Below are 20,799 nucleotides of genomic sequence, written 5' to 3'. Positions count from 1 at the left end.
CAAGCGACTCTCCTTCCTCAGCCTCCTGTCTCCTGCCTCAGCCTCCCGAGTAGCTGGGATTACAGATGTACACCACCACGCCCGGCTAGTTTTTGTATTTTTAGTAGAGACAGGGTTTCACCATGTCAGCCAGGCTGGTCTCAAACTCCTGACCTCAAGTGATCTGCCGGCCTCAGCCTCCCAACGTGCTGGGATTACAGGCACGAGCTACTGCACTCGGCCCTTTTTGTATTTTTTGTACAGATGGGGTTTGGCCACGTTGCTCAGGCTGGTCTCGAACTCCTGGGCTAAGGGATCCACACACCTTGGACTCCCAAAGTGCTGGGGGATTACAAGAGTGAGCCGCCGCACCCGGCTGTCACCTGCTTCTCAACAACACTAACTTTTCACTCAAGTCCTAGGCAGTTGTGTCTGATGGGCCAGTCCCAGGCTGGAGACTTGCACCGTAGCTATAAAGGGTCCCAGAAAAAACATGTTGCTAGACAGCAATGAATTCTCCAAACACAGAAAGGAGATACTGCGGATGCTTATCAGCCAAATGCCTGTAAGTGTCCCTTGCAGAATGGGATCAGAGACTGCAAATTGCAGGCCCGCCACCAGAGGGTGATCTGTGGGAAATTACGTGAAAATGTAGAAAACAGCGCGAGCCAGTAATTTAAACATCGAGATCCAAATGCTGACTGGGTCACCTATTAGCTAGGCAATTTGGGCAGGTAAATAAGCTCTTCTGGTTTTCTTCTCATGAATAGACTAAGAATATTATTCCTACCTATCTTGCAGGATGGATGTGCCCAGAAAATGAGATAATCTCTTGGACAGGTTTTAAAACTGCACTTTTGAGTAAAAGCCTTTGCCTCTCCCGACCCCCGTTTCTCTATCTCTAAAATGAGAATGATACTCCCTACCCTGCAAGGCTTTTGCGAGGTAAACTCGAATATTATAAATGCACCATTTATTTGCAGATTGAAATTCTGTGCATCCTGAGGTGGCGGGTGGGAGAGGGAAGAGCAGGGATGCAGGGGAGGCCCTGAGTTGCTGGGGGCTCAGCCTGGCCGCTGAGCACATCATCATTTTGTCAACATTGGTGTAGGTGAAATCTTCCAAAAAAATAACCAAAACAACAACAACAACAAAAAACGAAGGGTCTGGGACTTAGCAGAAACAAGCCATACTCCCCAGATTCTACTATTGCTGGGCCTCGTTGAGGGGCGCCCACCTGTCGGGCGCTGCGTTCCCCGGGGTGTCCCGGCCTCTTCCGCTCGGGCCGCAGCCCTCCTCCCCCGGGGTCACGGAGGTCAGGCTATCGCAGGGAAAACGTCTTCAGGGGCTAGACGTCGGTTTTAAACGAAATGGAAAAAATCCCCAACACCACCTCAACCATACCTCGGCTTTCTGTTGAAACTATTCTCTGTAACCCTGATGTGACAGGCAAGCAGTCCAAACCCCCGCCATCTTGGACCCTGCGACTTGTAGTAAGTAACTAAGGTCTGTAATTTCCACCCTACCCAGGCAATGTGTAAACTAACGCTCATCTTGACTTCTGTGAACCACTTAAGTAACAATCGGAATGTCCAAAGTCCCCTGGCCCGAATGTCCGGAGCCCCTCACCCTCACCCCTGCCCAGGAGGTGGTTTATGGGCATAAAAGGTCTTGACACCCTCCTTTCGGGGCCACTGGTTGGAGAGATGAGTCCTCCGTGGCCGCCGGCAATAAAGACCCTGCAATTTGGCATACTTTTGTCTTGGTGTTTTCTACGCTTGCTCTGGTACAACAGAAGGACAAACAGACGCCAAACAAGCGCTCAGAAGCCCTTCAGGGGCGGCGAGGTAGCTCTTCCGGGGAAAAGCGACGGGCGCGATGTCCCTTTTCCTAAAACTGCACCGAGGCTGAACGGCGGCGAGCGCGCCCAAGTCCGCTCGCGAGCGCCAGGCGCGTGGAGAGCGGCGGTTGCGGCTGGGTCAACGCCGTCAGGCCGCGGGTCCCGACCCCGACACCTAACTCCACCGAGAAGCTCTGCTCCTATAGGGGAGGGATGACGTCGGTGGCAGGCTCACTGCCAACCTTGGCGACCTCACCTCCCCGCCCGCTCTCTTTAAAAAAACCCCGCGCAGGCCCAGCCCCGCCCCGGCCCAGCCCCGCCCCTCGCCCGCCCCTCGCCCGCCCCTCGCCCGCCCCTCGCCCGCCCCTCGCCCGCCCTTCGCGAAACAAACATGGCCCCCAGCGGGGCGGAAGCAGTTTCGCCCCGAACGAAAATGGCGGCTGGGCGGGACTAAAAAGGGCGGAAGTAGCTTGCGGGAGGCTGACCAGTGCACTATGGCGGCCGCGACAGCCTCTCCCGCGCTAAAGCGGCTGGATCTGCGCGACCCCGCGGCTCTTTTCGAGACACATGGAGCAGAGGAGATCCGCGGGCTGGAGCGCCAGGTGCGGGCCGAGATAGAGCACAAGAAGGAGGAGCTGCGGCAGATGGTGGGCGAGCGGTACCGCGACCTGATCGAGGCGGCTGACACCATCGGCCAGATGCGCCGCTGCGCCGTGGGGCTGGTCGACGCCGTGAAGGCCACGGACCAGTACTGCGCCCGCCTCCGCCAGGCCGGCTCGGCCGCGCCCCGCCCACCGCGGGCTCCGCAGGTCAGTCTCCGTACCCCCACCCTGCGGCGCTGCAGGCGGGTCCAGGAGCCCCTGGCCTTGCAGGTCACCTCCCGTCCCCAGCCCCGCGCCGGTCAGTCCCGGACCCCGCGAATCCTTACCTACCTTAGCCAGGAGCCTGCCGCCTCTAACCCTTTGGGCTCCCCTCAGGGGACGACGCCAACCTCGCTTGCACAGATGCGGCTGCTGATCTGTTGTGGAAATGCCATTCAACTGTTTCTGCAGGAGCTTTCCCCGACTTCCGGGCCTTGATTCCCTCACCTCACTGGGCTTTTAATTTTAGCGGAAAACGCCAGGGGTCTCTGTCTAGACCGTTTAACGCTCCCCTATATAAAACATTTCCTGACATTGCTTTTCTCAGATTTCTTCCCTATGTTGACACCTGCCCTCCAAGTCATTTATTCCTCATCCCAACCTTCCCCAATCCCAAAGAGCAATTCCACGCTTTGGGAGTTGCTGAGGGTAGTACCAGCCGTCAAGCCCTTACCTGTATGTATGTATGTATGTATGTATGTATGTATGTATGTGTATGTATGTATGTATGTATGTGACAGGGTCTCCCAAACTGCTGGGATTCAGGGATGAGACACCAAACCCGGCCAAGCCCTTACCTTTAAAAAAATTTTTTTTGGCCCTGTCGCCAGGCTGGAGTACAGTGGCCCGATCTCTGCTCACTGCAACCTCCGCCTCCCCGATTCAAGCGATTCTTCTGCCTCAGTCTCAGGAGTAGCTGGGACTACAGGCACGTGCCACCATGCCCAGCTAATTGTTTTGTTTTTTCTAGTATAGACGGGGTTTCACCATGTTAGCCAGGATGGTCTCTGTCTCCTGACCTTGTGATCTACCGGCCTAGGCCTTCAAAGGTGTGAGCCACCGCGCCGGCTACCCTTACCTTTTAATAGCTGAACACTTTGATTTTAAGAACTAAGGCTTTAAAGGCTTTTATCATTCAGGTTATCCTTATCCTGTGTTCTTCCCCCAAAACGCTATTCATTAGACACGATCAGGAAGGATGGGAGGTAAACAAACACATCCTCATATTGGAGCAGCAGCTTGCATTCCTAAATATTTTTTTTCCATCGAAGCATGAAGAGGATCACTGATAAGCAGATAGTGAGATGAAAGTTTGCCTCTCCATGGGGCTGAGCAAAAGTGCACGTGTGTGTAGGAAAAACTATGGGATCTTACAACACTCCTGACTCCAGCAACTCTTCTACACTGGACTTTGATGCCTTGCTGAGTTGCACTGAATCCAGCTTCATAAAAGCTTTGTATCCTTAAATACCCCCCGATTTCTTCCCAAGCCTGTAGAACACTGAGACTGCTTTTGTTTGTTCTTCTGATTTAGTTCTGTGCCTTCCCTTGCAGCCACAGCAGCCATCTCAGGAGAAGTTCTACAGCATGGCTGCCCAGATCAAGCTCCTCTTAGAAATTCCCGAGAAGATCTGGAGCTCGATGGAAGCCTCTCAGTATCTCCATGCCACACAGCTCTACCTGCTCTGCTGCCACCTTCACAGCCTGCTCCAGCTGGATTCTTCTAGTTCCCGATACAGTCCTGTCCTCTCCCGGTTTCCTATACTCATCCGGCAGGTGGCAGCTGCCAGCCACTTCCGGTAAGTGGCGTTAAGGCCTCTGGTGGTGGCCAGGCTTCACACTACAGGTGTATGGAGTTTGTCTTCTTTCCTGATGTACCAAACCTCTTTACCCAAGATGTGAAAAATTCCCTGGTGACCTTTGTCATCATTTTTCTAGATCAACTATTCTGCATGAAAGCAAGATGTTGCTTAAATGCCAAGCTGTGTCTGACCAAGCTGTGGCCGAGGCCCTGTGCTCTGTAATGCTCTTAGAAGAGAGTTCTCCTCGCCAAGCCCTCACAGACTTCCTGCTGGCCAGAAAGGCAACTATTCAGAAACTTCTCAACCAGCCACACCATGGTGGGTGTGGCTTCTGACCAACATTTGGTCCTTAAACATGGGATGGAGAAGGGTGAGCTGCGGGAGACTGAAGCCTCCAGAGTGTCCTCTTTCAGTTTGGGAAAGGTAATTGTTTCAAAGAGGGTGGTTTCTTCTTCTAGGTGCTGGTATCAAGGCTCAGATCTGCTCATTAGTGGAGCTGCTGGCCACCACTGTGAAGCAAGCTCATGCCCTTTTCTACACTTTGCCAGAAGGACTGCTGCCAGATCCAGCCCTGCCATGTGGCTTGCTCTTCTCTACCCTGGAAACCATCACGGGCCAGCATCCTACTGGTGAGCTCTTAGCCAAACTTTTATTCTGGCTCATTCAACTGATAACTTGCTCAGCATCTACCGTGTGCCAGCTACTGTGCTAAGCTTTGGGGATGGAGCAGTGAACTGGACAGGCAGAGACCCTTTCTTCATGAGGCCACAGTTGAGTGGTAGAAGCAGGTATCAGACTCACAAATATGCGAATGTCTGTTTAGTGTCAATATTGGTCATTGCTAGAAAGGCTAAGTACAAGTTGCCTTGGGAATATTGAATGGAGGGAACTCACCAAGGTCAGAGAAGGCTTCCCTGGAGAAGCCTTTAACCTGAATGCTGAAGGTTGAGTGGGAGTCAGTCAGGTGAAGAAGGAAGGAATAGGCTTCCAGGCAAAGGGAAGAGGCTGTGCAAAGATCCTGAGGCAAGGAGAAACTGTAAGACAGCCAGTGAGGCTGAGAGGTATTGGGTGAGCGGGAGAGTTGCTTGAACAGAGACTGGAGGTGAGGCCAGGGGCCAGATCACGCCCAGCTTTGTAAGCCAGGCTAGGAGTTGAGACCCAGAGAATAATGGAAGCCTCCTGGGACCTTCCAGGATTGGTGTGGACCTTCTGTTATATGTGCCCATGCATCCTGTACTTTTATTTGGTAGCTTTTATCCCAACTGAAATGAAATACATGCATTTGGCTTTTAGGTGGCAGTAGATGCCCTTGGGGCTAGAATGGATGCCGAGAGCTCACTTAGGAGGCTGTTGCCGTGATCCAGGTGTCAGCCACTGGGGGCTTGGGTTAGGAAGGAGTAGGGTCGAAGCTAATTGCACGGCTTGGACGTCTGTGTAGGAGGAGAGGATTTGGTGACAGATTGTGAGAAGGCAGGTGACCAAGTTAAGTAGAAAAGGAGCTGTTTTGAAGGGGCTGATGATGGGCTCACTTTGAAATGGCCCAGTGCTGTGCCACATCTGTAATCCCAGCACTTTGGAAGCCGAGGCAGTCCAGGAGTTTGAGACCAGCCTGGGCAGCATAATGAGACCCCATCTCTACAGAAGATAAAAAATTTGCTGGGTGTGGTGGCATGCCTCTGTGGTCCCAGCTACTTGGGAGGCTGAGGCAGAAGGATCGTTTCAGCCAGGGAGGTTGAGGCTGAAGTGAGCAGTGATTGTGCCACTGCATTCCTGCCCGGGTGACAGCAAGACCCTGTCTCAAAAAAAAAAAAAAAGGAAAAAGAAAATGTTGCATTGGCAATGCCTGAGGCCTTGGAATGGGACTGTGAAGCGGGCAGGTGCCTGAGGGGCCCAGAACAGAAGACTGGGAGGTCTGGTTGGAGACACGCTGTTGTCCATCTGCATGTGGCTGTTATTTGAAGCTGTGGGGATGGATAACGTTATCAGTAAGAAGAGATGACAGAGGACTTTGCCTTATGGAACTCCAGAAATCCAAGGTCAAATGGAGGTGTCAGCAAAATTGACTAAGGAGATAACAGCCAAAGGTAGAAAGGAAACAGAAGAATGCGGCCATTGCCAGAGAGAAGCGCTTAATGTCGCCTCATCTTGGCTTACTTTATCTTTCAACTCCAGCTCCTTATGCTTCGCTTTCCCTCTAGGTGCTTACATTTAGCACCTCATCCTTCTCAGGAAAGGTGGGTACTGGCTAACTTGTCAAAGCAGTACAGGGGGACTTGGGAGGGCCCTAGGTTTCAAACTCCAGAGGGTACATTATGCTCAGAACATGGTGAATGGGGCCTCCCAGAGTTGCACAGTGCAGGCCTGTCCCCTTCTTGACAGGTCACCTCTGAAGAGCTATGAATGACTCAGTATCAGGATGAATGGTCATCAGTTCTTTCCTTCCATCTTCAAGGCAGATAGGAGGATTGAGAGGAAAGGGAAGCCATTACCTTTTACTGTTTTGACAACTTAAGTTCTGCTTTTAGAATCCTCAGATGCACAGCACTCATTTCTTATTTCTACTCTTTTGATTCCCATTTTTTTTCCTCCTGATCTTTGCCATTCTTTACAACCGACAGAATGACCAGACATGTAGGCGGCTGCCACACTCCCTCATGGGATCTCACACGTGTCCCCTACTTTCTTTTTCCTTGTATTTCAGAAGTCCAGTTTGACCTTCCAAAGGAAAACTATATGAGTTTTGGAAATTCCTTCTAAGCCCATGTTTTATGTATTTATTTTTTTGGAGACAGAATCTCGCTTTGTTGCCCAGGCTGGAGTGTAGTGGCATGATCATGGGTCACTGCAGCCTCGACCTCCTGGGCTCAAGTGATCCTCCTACTTCAGCCTCACAAGTAACTGCAACTACAGCTGTGCACAATGACACCCAGCTAATTTTGTTTCTTTTTTGTAGAGATGAGGTTTCACTTTGTTGCCCAGGCTGCTTTTGAATTCTTGGGCTCAAGCAATCCACCCACCTCAGCCTCCCAAAGTGCTAGGATTACAGGCGTGAGCCACTGCGTCCAGCCTGACTCCCTGTTTTAATATTCAAAGGGTGGCCTAGATTGCTTCTCACTTGGTCTTCTCTTTAGGAAAAGGCACTGGTGTCCTGCAGGAAGGGATGAAACTCTGCAGCTGGTTTAAACACCTGCCAGCATCCGTCGTCGAGTTTCAGCCAACACTCCGAACCCTTGCATATCCCATCAGCCAGGAATACCTGAAGGACACGCTGCAGAAATGGATCCACATGTAAGTAGCCAGAAAATGCTTCCCTGTGGCTGGCAGAAACCACCCGTGCAGCCTTGCATGGGGCCAGACAAGGGACAGCGAGGCATGTGCAGAAAGCCTGCTGTCCTGGATGGCGTGCTGCCCATCAGCCACTCACTCTGTGACGCATTGCCACCTTTGAGGTCATTCATCATCCACTGTGGGGGAACCAAGAAGGAATTTGTCTTGTAAAAGGTGTGGGAGTTTTAAATTCTCTTTATGTGAGAATGTGAGAGTTCTGCAACTCCTGTTTTTACTTAATGCATTGTTTTTGGGTTTTTGTTTTTTGAGACAGAGTTTTGCTCTTGTTGCCTAGGCTGGAGTATAATGGCATGATCTCAGCTCACCGCAACCTCCGCTTTCCGGGTTCAAGTGATTCTCCTGCCTCCGCCTCCCAGGTAGCTGGGATTATAGGCATGCACCACCATACCCGGCTAATTTTTCTATTTTTAGTAGAAATGGGGTTTCTCCATGTTGGTCAGGCTGGTCTGTAACTTCTGACCTCAGGTGATTCACCTGCCTCGGCCTGCCAAAGTGTGGGATTCCAGGCGTGAGCCACCGTGCCTGGCCAATACATTGGTTTTTGAAGCCATTCCATAGGGCTCTAGATTTCCTTATATCCACAGGGAAGCAAGGGTAGGCCTGATGAGAAGGCAACAGACTGCATGTCCCAATCCAGCCAAAATGCTCTGTGTTGCCACAGATCTGCCAACACTCTGAGACACACAGATATTTATCTAATGGAACTCAGAAAAGAGATTTTCAAATGGGATTCTAATGTTTTTCTTAATAAAGATGTGAACACCATGCATCTAATGGAGCCCAAAGGAAATGATTCTGTTGCAGGTGTCATGAAGACATTAAAAATGGGATCACCAACCTGCTCATGTACGTGAAGAGCATGAAGGGTCTCGCAGGGATCCGGGACGCCATGTGGGAGTTACTTACCAATGAGTCCACCAATCACAGCTGGGATGTGATATGTCGGCGGCTTCTGGAAAAGCCACTCTTGTTCTGGGAAGATATAATGCAGCAACTGTTCCTTGACCGATTACAGGTGAGGTGGAAAGTCACATGGTCTGCCTGTTTCATGGCCAATCCCGGTGGTATTGTGACTGTCTTGGGAGACTTCTGTCACTTCCCAAGTATACTCTTTTCCTGCTTAATAACAGATCCAGAGTCTAGAGCTGAAAGAGGCATGGGGCCTCTGTCACTTGGTTGGGAATGTGCCCATGTTCATCCGTAATGGCTTTATTCTCTGCCAATACCATGCCATCTTTCTGAAGATGGTGAACATTCTGAATGCTAGGATAAATTACCATTTGGTACTCAGTTCTGAAACTTCAGGGAACTGTGATTAGAACTCTTCTCTCATTCTCTTGTAGACTCTGACAAAAGAAGGCTTTGACTCCATCTCCAGTAGCTCCAAGGAGCTCCTGGTTTCAGCTCTGCAGGAACTGGAAAGCAGCACCAGCAGCTCCTCTTCAAACAAGCACATCCACTTTGAGCACAACATGTCACTCTTCCTCTGGTCTGAGAGTCCTAATGACCTGCCTTCCGATGCTGCCTGGGTCACCGTGGCAAACCGGGCTCAGTTTGCCAGTAGCGGCCTCTCCATGAAAGCACAAGCCATTAGCCCGTGTGTACAGAACTTCTGCTCTGCCCTGGATTCTAAGCTGAAGGTTAAACTAGATGACATCCTGGCTTACCTCCCCTCTGATGACTCATCACTGCCCAAGGATGTTTCTCCCACACAGGCCAAGAGCTCTGCCTTTGACAGATACGCGGATGCTGGGGCAGTGCAGGAGATGCTGCGGACTCAGTCTGTGGCCTGCATCAAGCACATCGTGGACTGCATCCGGGCAGAGCTGCAAAGCATCGAAGAAGGTGTGCAAGGGCAACAGGACGTCCTCAGCAGTGTCAAGCTGCACGCGGTTCTTTTCATGGCCAGACTCTGCCAGTCCCTGGGAGAGTTGTGCCCCCATCTGAAGCAGTGCATCCTGGGAAAATCAGAGAGCTCAGAGAAACCAGCAAGGGAGTTTAGGGCTCTGAGAAAACAGGGAAAGGTGAAAACTCAGGAGATCATTCCTACACAGGCCAAGTGGCAAGAGGTTAAAGAAGTACTCCTCCAGCAGAGCGTGATGGGCTACCGGGTCTGGAGCACTGCAGTTGTGAAAGTAAGTGACGTCACTTCTTATCCCTGTCTTGTCTCACCTATGTCATATTCTAGTCTTGCCAGCCTCAGTCAGTTCCTTCAGTAGTAAAGGAAAAACAATTCTTATTTCAAACAGTTACTTAATCTCTGCCAGAAAGTTCAGTAAAAACTTTTAAATTCATTTTTAGCCTAGATTCTGTAGACAGAGAAGCTGCATTTTTTATTACATCAGATAAGAATGAAAGATTTTCTGCCTGGATTTCCTCTCTTTAAACTAAACACCATATTCCCAGTAGTTTCCATTTGTATCTTAAGAGGTGGTATTTGGGCCAGGCATGGTGGCTCATGCTTGTAATCCTAGCACTTTGGGAGGCTGAGACAGACAGGTGGGTTGCATGAACCCAGGAATTCAAGACCAGCCTGGACAACATGATGAAACCCCCTCTCTACAAAAAATACAGAAATTATTCGGGTGTGATTGTGCACACCTGTAGTCCCAGTTACTTGGGAAGCTAAGGCAGGAACACTGCCTGAGCCCAGGAGGTCGAGGCTGCAGTGAGCCGTGACTGCAACACTGCAGTCCCCCTGGGAGAAGAGTAAGACCCTGTCTCAAAAAAAGAAGTGGTAGTTGACATTTATAGGGTAGTTAAAAACAAAATTCCCATGGCTAATGTCATCGATAATTAGCCAAAAGAGGAGTGACACCATCACTGCACATAGAGCTTCAGCAGCTTGAGCTGTTCTCAGGATTACACAGATCATTTTCAAGAAACTACAGAGGATCTGAATGGCTTATATGGATATTTGCCTTTTATTACCAGGTTTTGATTCATGGATTCACCCAGTCATTACTTCTAGATGATGCTGGCTCAGTCCTGGCCACAGCCACCAGCTGGGATGAGCTAGAAATTCAGGAGGAGGCAGAGTCTGGCAGCAGCGTCACATCCAAGATCCGACTCCCTGCGCAGGTGAGTAGGTACCATCCCAGCAGGGACCATGGGCTGAAAAAGGGAATAAACTGCTCCGTGGAAGAGAAAAAGGATTTTAGAAAATTATTCAACATACAACTTCCGAGGAATAGCTGAAAGTAACATCTGTAACTTTCTACTATGGGGGCATAGTAGATGTAGGGCTAAGGAAATGGCAGACTGTTCAAGAAGTCGGTTAATGACTCTTTCCTTTTGTAGCACAGGCTCTGTGCTAATTAGAGAACCACTTACTTACAGTGAAATAAGCAGTGTAAAACACAGGTACCTCTGCCAGGCCAGCCTCAAACTGTGTACAGCAGATTGCACTTCACTAGGGGCCTTGTGCCTGCAGAACAGTCTGCCTGTGAGAAGCCTTGCTGAGAGAGGTCGAAGTCCTGGCACATAGGCTCTGTAAGATTAAGTGGATTCACTTTCACCGTGTGTCATTTAATTGGTGCAAGTTGGCAACATGACATTTCTTTGTTCTTTTAGCCGTCCTGGTATGTACAGTCCTTCCTGTTTAGTTTATGCCAGGAAATGAATCGGGTTGGAGGCCATGCCTTGCCAAAGGTGACAGTGCAGGAGATGCTGAAAAGCTGTATGGTTCAAGTAGTAGCTGCCTATGAGAAACTTGCCGAAGAAAAACAGATTAAGGTAGGTGTCTGAATGTTTGCCCATTAAAAACACAAATTTAGGCTGGGTGCAGTGGCTCACGCCTATAATCCCAGCACTTTGGGGAGGCCGAGGCAGGTGGATCATGAGGTGAAGAGATGGAGACCATCCTGGTTAACAAGGTGAAACCCCATCTCTACTAAAAATACAAAAAATTAGCTGGGCATGGTGGCACGCGCCTGTAATCTCAGCTACTCGGGAGGCTGAGGCAGGAGAATTGCTTGAACCCCGGAGGCAGAGGTTGTAGTGAGCCGAGATTGTGTCACTGCACTCCAGCCTGGGTAACAAGAGCGAAACTCCGTCTCAAAAAAAAAAAAAACCAAAAAAAACCCACAAATTAAAAAAACAACAACAACAAAAAAACAAAAAAACCAACCTTAGCTTTGTCTTGGGTTTGAGCAATTCACATCAAGAACTCAAACTGTTAAGGATCACCAGCCCTGGCATCTGGTGCCGTAAAAAAGCTCTATCTTAGAAGTGGCACCCAGTGCTGAGTTTACTTATACCTGTTCTCAAGGTCAAGCAGATCTTTACTAAGAACACAGCTCAGCACAGATGGAAAGACCAAGACCCAGCATATTGGCTCACACCAGTGATCCAACACTTTGGGAGGCTGAGGCCAGAGGATGGGAGTTCAGCCTGGGAGTTCAAAGCTGCAGTGAGCTATGATCCCACCACTGCACTCCAGCCTGGGCCACAGAGCAAGACCCTGTCTCTTAAAAAAACAAAACAAAAAATCAAAAAACAAAAGGATCAGAGCTTCAAAATAAAAGACCTGGCTTCCAGCCTCAGTGCTGCCACTTACTCACTGGGGGCTCCAGGCAAATCATTCACCTCTGTTTCCTCAGGACCAAATGAGATCCTGTAGATCAACTGCTCAGTGGTGTCCTCACTTGTAAAAGGCAGACAGCCCCCTATGCCAGCCACAGCACACCTACCTCGGGGGTGACTGTGGGGAGTTAGAACAGTTGTCTGCCACACAGCATATGACACACACAGGTGCTCGCTTACGGGGAGTTCTTGTCTCCAACCCATCACACCACTTTCACTGTCTAGGAAGCAATTCTGCCCTTGGTGTGTAATCCCATTTCATTAGTGCCTTTTTTTTTTTTTTTTTTTTTTTGGAGAGTCTCAACTCTGTCATCCAGACTAGAGTGCAGGGGTGCCATCTTGGCTCACTGCAACCTCAGCCTCCTAGGCTCAGGAGGTTCTCCAACCTCAGCCTCTCAAGTAGCTGGGACTACAAGGCATGTGCCAGCATACCTAATTTTGTATATTTTTGTAGAGACAGGTTTTGCCATTTTGCCCAGGCTGGTCTCAAACTCCTGGGTTCAAGCAATCTGCTCATTTTGGCCTCCCAAGGTGCTGGAACTACGGGCAGGAGATACTGTGCCTGGCCAGTAACATTTTTTAAAAAGGAACATGGTCAGCCAGGGCGGTAGCTCACGCCTGTAATCCCAGCACTTTGGGAGGCCGAGGCAGGTGGATCACGAGGTCAGGAGTTTGAGACCAGCCTGATCAATATGGTGAAACCCTATCTCTACTAAAAATACAAAAATTAGCTGGGCATGGTGGTGCACATCTGTAGTCTCAGCTACCTGAGGCAGTAGAATTGAGGCAGAAGAACTGCTTGAACCTGGGAGTCGGAGGTTGCAGTGAGCTGAGATTGTGCCACTGCACTTCAGCCTGGGTGACTGAGCGAGACTCCATCTCAAAAAAAAAAAAAAAAAGGAACAAATTCTGATTTTGGAAAGAATTCAGTAAGTCTTCTCTAATGAGCTTCCTCAAAATACTTCATGCAAGGAGGCTTTTTTTTCCCTTTAGAACAACAATTTACAGCATCTGAGGCCTTTTTAATGGCTAGGTCTCTTCCCTGCTGTTAGGTTTTTAATTTTAAGTCTAAGTTTCTAACATAACTTGCTTTGTCGTTGTGAGATTAAACTGGCCATATGAGTATTAAAACCATCTGCTTCTGAAATAGCAAGCTGAAACTCAACCAAAACATGAAACATTTATTACACTCACGTAACAAGTCCTCTCTCTTCATGGGTGTGGACCGGGAATTCATTTGCAGAAAGACGGTACATTTCCAGTCACCCAGAACCGGGCGCTGCAGCTGCTTTATGATCTGCGTTACCTCAGCATTGTTCTGACAGCCAAGACTGACGAGGTGAAGAGTGGCCGGAGCAAGCCAGACTCCAGGTGTCGTATCCTCTACTGAGCTATGTCAAGGCAATCTCTTCCCAAAGCAAATAGTCCCTTTGCTGGGAAGCCACCAGAGTCAGCCTCTTACTGTATATTCATTGTTTGTTTTGAACGGTAAGTGCTCATATTACCAGCAAGTTAAATAATGGTCGCTAGCTGGATAAATGCCATGGCCAAGTGAATTAGGTGGATTCTCATTTCTCCCTCTTCTGAGTCAGCCTAGCAGCTGCTGAGTATCATTTGAGCCCTCAGTGCCCTTTTTATAGACAGAACATGGGGAAGGAGTGGACTTCACTTAGACGTCCTGTCAGGTTGAAACTCTTGAGGGTGACTTAAACACAATCATCAGTGACAAGTGTACTAAACCAGCAACTAAGCAGAATAAAATCAAATTTCAGGATTTCTATTGCATTAGGATATCATAAGACTGTTTTTGATCCTAAAAATGTGGACAATAATGATCCTAATCCTTTTCTCAGAATTGAGAAAGTGACAGACCACCTGGAAGCCCTCATTGATCCATTTGACTTGGATGTTTTCACGCCGCACCTCAACAGCAACCTTCATCGCTTGGTGCAGCGAACTTCTGTGAGTCAAGTCAAAAACACGCTCAGTGTGAACCAAGTACCACAGGCTCAAATGACAAAATTAACCTCCTCCAGCACTTAATACTCCAGGATGCAGCGTTAGGAGGGGAATAAGACACAAATAGCCGAGTGTAGTTACAAGGGCTAAAAGAGGATTAGATAAAATCGCACACACCGAAGCAACCAAGATTTGACCCCTTTAGTTGTAAATAAGGATTATTAAAGTTTTATCCAGTTAGAAAGAGGAATAAAAACTCCCTGACTCTCAGATTCTGACCTGTGGGCAGTGATAAAAAGTAATTGTGAAGCATTAACATCCTACCCCAAAATGATGGTTAGAAATACAGCAGTGATGGGTGACTAACAGAAGTGCCTTTCTCTTACCTGTACAATGAAACCTCTGCATTTTCTTGAGCTCCACTTCTTGTCTGCCAGGTCCTGTTTGGATTGGTGACTGGTACAGAGAATCAGCTCACCCCCCGGAGCAATACATTCAACTCCCAAGAACCCCATAACATACTGCCACTGGCCTCCAGTCAGATCAGGTAAAGGCTGCTAAGAGGCTGCTGCTGGGCCCCGGAGCCACCTGTTTGTGCTATTCAATTCTTTCCTCTTGTTTTGGAGGTTTGGACTTCTCCCACTGAGCATGACAAGCACTCGAAAGCCTAAATCAACCAGAAACATCGAAACAAAAGCCCAGGTTGGTGCTAAGAGCAAGAGGCTCATCCGTTGATAGGGTCCCCACCTCCCACTGAGCCACCCGATCAGCTACCTTTTAAATAACTCATATGACTGAATAACTGAATGACAAATTACAATAATGACAAATAACTGAATGACAAAGTACACTAATGCTGCTTTTAATGGCGGTGCAATAGAGAAGTACAAGGTTTTACTAGTTTGAGCTAATAGGTGTAAAAGATGCCCACTGACACTACCAAGTAGCCTCTTAATAGAAAATGTAGAAAATATACAGGACAAGGTGGAGATTATCTCTTGAATTTAGTAGGGTAAAAAGAGTTAACTGCCAACCCAGCACTATGATTGTACTTGTTTAGAAAAAAATTGTTTTGTTCTGGTGATGGTTTTATCTTCCCTTTTAGTTGGGTGGGAAATAACAAAATTTGTTTCCCCAAAAGTTTTACATTTTCTTGTTAATACATATTTCGTTTCAGTAGGATGCCATCTGTTAAGCCCGCAGAAGTCCTCCTGGGTATTTCTGGATTGTGCTGTGTGCACGTGTGTTTGAAAGATCAAACAGCTTGTCTCCTTACAGCATTGAGTTGTGTGCTTTATTGTTAGACACAGTATCAGCAGTGTGTCGTTTCCATATTCCCTACTACGAACCCATCAAGATCTGAAATCCTTGTCAAGTATCTGGCTTTAAAAGTTGGGAGATGGTAGTTTAAAAAAAAAAAGCTCCTGCAAAAACCATCCAGTCCCTAAGCATGGTCTGTGCTGCAGCCTCCTCCAGAACACTGTTTCCACCACAGTGACGGGCTTGCAGTTCTGCGAACGTTTGGGAAACAGGCCGTGGAAAGAGGTGTCTGTGTCTACCCTTTTCCCAGGATAGTCCTCATTTCCAAATTCTAGTTCTGTCACAAAAACTCATGCTGTTCCCTGTGTCCTCAAATCCTGACAGACAGCAAAGTCCTCTGACTAGAGCCATCGTGCTTCTCAGCTCCGCTTGTGTGTGCCGTGTGGACTCCGAGTGGCATTGCGCAGAGGGCGAGTGGGCAGGAGGGCTCAGGTCAACTCTAAGGCACTTTTCTCTACATCCAATGGCAGGTTGTCTCCCCGGCATGCTCCACAGCTGGTGACCCGACACTTCCTGGCTCCTTGTTCAGACAGCTCATCAGTGAAGAAGACAACTCGTCTGCACCTTCGTTATTCAAACTTGGCTGGCTCTCTAATATGACTAAGTAACACTGCAACACATCTGTCTCTCCCTAAATAAATACTACTGCTTCATTTCTTCTAAAGGTGCCTCTGCTCATTTGATTCTAAGCCACACCAATCTTTCCAGTTTCACAGATGGAATGTGGCCCCCTAATTACTGTTAGGCGGCGTTACTTTAAGCATCAAGTTAATCCTTGTCCAATCATTTCACACTTCTTGCTTTAGACATCAGTTCAGGTAGCTTACATTTTACCAGCGTTAAACAACACCTTAACTATTGATACTACAAGGTAGAACTATCAGTGAGGTCATGTAAGCTGCTGACTGAACAAATTTGTAGGACAAAAAGTCATTACATATTTCTTCACTTGGAGAACTGCTGTGTTTCCTACTAAAGTCTGAGGTGCAGACTCTGGAGGAATAGTGACACAGAAGTTAATCTGGGTATACAAGAATCTAAAAGACATTCTCCCTGGAAATACAAATATTATATAACAAAGAGTAGAGACTATTAGGGAGGGTGCTTCACTGACACAGTCTGAATTGGATCTGATTGTTCTCCTGTTACACACGAGAGAGTACTTTCAACAGAACATCTACATACTGAGAGGTAGTATGGCAGTTAATTTCAGTGCAAGACTGAATCAAGCTTCCTATATTTTGGAAAAAAACTTATGTTTTTTCATGGAAACTAGATACTCTTTACTAGTTTATTGAATAAAAAAAATGGAAGGTCCCGCATTTTTAAAAGGCCCTTTACATGAAGTAGAGTTTCTAACTGACAGATCTGGAAATCAGTCTGAATGGGACATACTATGGATTCAACACACAGAATGAGTTTTCCTCGTACCACTACCTTGACATGGATTTTATACCCTCCCTCAAAAGAATCCTATAAAAAATTGCTTCAAAGCCCCTTTGAAATTGCAATAGTGCAGCAAAACCACAAGTAAACAATTGCCTGTTAACCTGTTATTTCAAATATAGACTGAAAAGCCAACAGGCATTTTTCGTGTGCAATTTTTCTTTTAAAACAAGTTGTAAGTTGAAATATCAAATCTGCACAGCGCTGTCCCTTCACAGAAGGCAAGAAACTGCCGGCACATCATGTCAGAGGCCGCCCACGGTGCTGTAGGCTGTGGAAGTGGGCCTCCCTCAGGGTCTGGTTGATGTGGAAGTAGGGGCCTTGGCACAGCGCGGACTGCTCAGACACAGGCTGAGGGGTGTTAGGGCTGGATCCGGCGATGGTCTGGCTTACGCTGCCTTCCGGCCCGCTGGCCCTGTCCGGGCTGTTGATGCTGCTGCTGCTGCTGCTCCCACCACTGTCACTGCCTGAAGACTGGAAGGAGAAAAAGAAACAAGGTCACAATCAGGCTGTTTTGTTTAAGAGGTTTACTGTGGTTTCATGTGCAGCACTCTATTAAGAGTACCTTTCCAATTCAGCTTGAGGATGAAGCCATATACCCGGCTTTGGAATTTACAAGTATGCTCTCCTAAGACGTTTCATACTCTCCTCACAGCTGCCCTGTCTGGTTGAGCAGGATTTACTGTCCCTAATACACAGCCCTAGGAGGATGGGTCCAGGTTCAAGCACGGGCCGTCTAACTCCAAATTCCTTCAACTATATCCTAATTCTTTTACTCCTCTTCTCTACCTGCTTTTCCCATTCATTTCAATAATTTCCAACCAAAGAAGGAGGTTCTCAGCCTCCAAGGGAATGTATCAGTCATTGGGACAGGGTATAAACAAGGTGTCCTCATAACAAATAAGATGGCTTCTGGGCACAAGTGAAGATACCCTAAAAGTCTATGCCAATTTGGTGATCATCATGGACACAAAATGGTATTCTGTAACTGCAGGACACAGACCCTGAAAGGACTAATAGACTTCCGGTCAAGTTATCTTATGTTGGCATTATTGCAGTTCATATGTACATGTGTGCACATGAGCATGCCTAACTTCTTTACTGTAACATGACTTGGTGTTTTAGTCATCTTAGAGAGCCTACTTGGAGATCCCTGATAAGAGTCACTTTCATTCTGCAGTACAATTTCATGTTAAAAAAAAAAAAAGTCACTTTTAGGAATTCCTACCTTCGACCACTAAGACTCTCAAAGGGGAGTAACACCAAGGACCCATTTCAGGATTTCGGTATTTTACAATTTTTTTTTTTTTTTGAGACAAGGTCTCACTCTGTCCTGCAGACTCAATATCCTGGGCTCACGCAATCGTTCCACCTCAGCCTCCTAAGTAGCTTGTACTACACTTGTGAATGCCACCATGCCTGGTTAATTTTTTTTTTTTTTTTTTAGCAGAGACAAGATCTCATTATGTTGCTCAGGCTGGTCTCCAACTCCTTAGCTCAAGCAATCCTCCTGCCTTAGCCTCCGAAAATGCTGGGATTATAGGCTTGAGACACTATGCCCAGCCTTATTTTACAACTTCACTACTGCATTTCTAATAAATGACAACCTTGATAACTTAATTGGTGGTACCTTTCTGTATTTACAACTCAATACAATATCGTATTCAGCATATAAGAATTCTAGTATTGATATCTAGTGTACAATTTTTTTTAACTTAGCCATGTAATACATCTAAATTTATGTTCCCTTAGGCAGACATTAGTTCTGAAATGTCTGCTTACAACTAGGTAAAGCCTACACATAAGAAAAAAAGACTGGAGGCCGGGTGCAGTGGCTCACACCTAATTCCCAGCACCTTGGGAGGCCGAGGCGGGTGGATTGCTTGAGTCCAGGAGTTCGAGACCAGCCTGGCCAACACGACAAATTCCCCGTCTCTTAAAAATACAAAAAAATTAACCAGGCATGGTGGGGTGCGCCTATAGTCCCAGCTACTCAGGAGGCTGAGGTGGAGAATCACCTGAGCCCAGGAAGTCGAGGGGGCAGTGAGCCAAGATTGCACCACTGCACCTCCAGCCTAAGGAATCGGAATGAGACTATCTCAAAAAAAAAAAAAAAAAAAAAAACAACACTGGAAAGAAAAAACGAGATCACAGTAGTTATATTAGAATTGGAAAGATTATAGCTGCTTGGTTTTTTCTACACTTTAACTGTTTTGCAATGTGATTATTATGTATTTTTATTATAAAAAAATTATAAAAAAAATAAACACAATGTTGATATATATTTTAAAGTGATTTTTAAAGTCCTAGTTCTATCCCTTTTTTGACCAAAAGTTACATCCAACAATATGCATATAGAAAACTTATCTGAAACAATGAAAAGCAATCTTCACAAGGCAACCATCATTAACAAAACTGAAACCAAGGCTTGTCATGGAGCTATGGTCACATACCCATTGCCTACAGGTAGCAGGAGACAACCCCTCTTTCTAGAATAAAAATAAAAAAAAATAAAAGCCTCATGAAAGGATGATAATGGGCTGGGCTGATGAAGTCAGCAGGATTTGCAGCAGGTGCAACTGTATTTACTTAAAGGCTTAAGAATTCAAAGTCAGAAACAAAAACTGTATTCTACAAAGGCCTCTCCTAACCTCGTTCAACAACTAGAATGGCCATTTGCACCTTGTGAGTCATGAATATTTAACAAATAGGTCACTACACTAAGTAAGAAACCCACCGCGCAGAACGCTTTGTTTCCTCTTAGTCTGTTTTCTTTACTGTTTCTCATTACAGGTACTGTCTGAAAAATCAAGGCAAGAACTAAAATCAGTTTCCAGTAAGTCAAGTCTTCATCTCAAATTATATCTATTTCATACTATAACAGCACAAGGGCGATGCTACTCTGAGAAAAGGCAAAAGTTTATTATAGATTAGGGAACATTTCTGTACGTAACTTTTTTTTTAAGGGTTAAATAGATTTGCAATTTGCAGTTCACAGAAAAAGTCTTGTAAGTCAACTTACAGAGACATGTAGCCTTGTTTATAATGGCTAAAAATTGGGAACAACCTAAAAGTCCCATAGAGAATTGGTTAAATTATATTACATCCATTATATACTTATATGCTGAAGTTCTATTGAGCCATTAGTGATGATCATAGGGATGTATATTTACTAACACAGAAATCTTCAGCATCATTTTTTACATTACTTCAGTTCATATTAAACAGCGTATATAGTACATCAGTTGATTCTTAAAATGTTTTTCTTAAATGTATACATACATATATTTATATACACCAAAAACAATCTGGAAGGATATATATGACAAAATATTTAGGATTTGGATCTTTTATTTTAAAATTTATTTTCTAAAGTGTCTACCAAAAAAATATTTCTTTTGAAGAAGAAAACTGATCATGAGTAAGTGAACTAAAGAATGCTACTGTGAGCCAGGTGCGGTGGCTCACGCCTGTAATCATAGCACTTTGGAAGGCCGATATGGGTGGATCACTTGAGGCCAAGAGTTCGAGACCAGCCTGGCCAACATGGCAAAACCCTGTCTCTACTAAAATACAAAAATTAACTGGCATGGTGGCACATGCCTGTAGTCCCAGCTACAAGGAGGCTGATGCAGGAGAATAGCTTGAACCTGGGAGGCGGAAGTTGCACTGAGAGATTGCACCACTGCACTCCAGCCTGGGTGACAAAGTAAGACTCCATCTCAAAAAAAAAAACAAAACACTACTGTGAAACCAAGTAAGGTCTTCAATTACATTTAACTTCAAGATGGAGACTGAAAAGTATTGACACTGCCAATATGATTTTGAGAAGACTGTTTCACCTTAACTACTTCAGAACTTCTAAAGCTTGCTTCAGTTG

General features: G+C 46.6%; 2 protein-coding genes across 4 annotated transcripts in view; one reads left to right on the top strand and one right to left on the bottom strand.

Moving 5' to 3' along the window:
• Positions 1-2,293: 2,293 nt before the first annotated feature.
• COG1 (component of oligomeric golgi complex 1) lies at positions 2,294-16,126 on the top strand. Its single transcript, XM_012453803.2, has 14 exons — positions 2,294-2,628; positions 4,015-4,259; positions 4,399-4,580; positions 4,721-4,891; positions 7,394-7,550; positions 8,415-8,625; positions 8,954-9,745; positions 10,545-10,691; positions 11,184-11,345; positions 13,438-13,565; positions 14,048-14,156; positions 14,591-14,700; positions 14,780-14,855; positions 15,944-16,126. The coding sequence occupies exons 1-14, from the start codon at positions 2,314-2,316 to the stop codon at positions 16,079-16,081; spliced, it is 2,943 nt and encodes a 980-aa protein (XP_012309226.2). The 5' UTR covers positions 2,294-2,313; the 3' UTR covers positions 16,082-16,126.
• VCF1 (VCP nuclear cofactor family member 1) overlaps positions 15,000-20,799 on the bottom strand; it is a 21,603-nt gene continuing 15,803 nt past the window's right edge. For 2 of the 3 annotated variants that reach the window (XM_064369374.1, XM_064369375.1), the window contains exon 3: positions 15,000-17,393. In XM_064369374.1, coding sequence (XP_064225444.1) covers positions 17,160-17,393 — 234 coding nt within the window. In that variant the 3' untranslated portion in view covers positions 15,000-17,159. Of the gene's footprint in view, positions 17,394-19,656; positions 19,720-20,799 lie in introns of all 3 variants that reach the window. The other variant, XM_012453805.3, reaches the window with a different exon arrangement.

Source organism: Aotus nancymaae, unplaced genomic scaffold (assembly GCF_030222135.1).
Source record: "Aotus nancymaae isolate 86718 unplaced genomic scaffold, 86718_ANA_hifiasm-v0.15.2.pri h1tg000089l, whole genome shotgun sequence".
Lineage (NCBI taxonomy): Eukaryota > Metazoa > Chordata > Mammalia > Primates > Aotidae > Aotus > Aotus nancymaae.
This window is presented reverse-complemented; position numbering and strand designations above follow the sequence as displayed.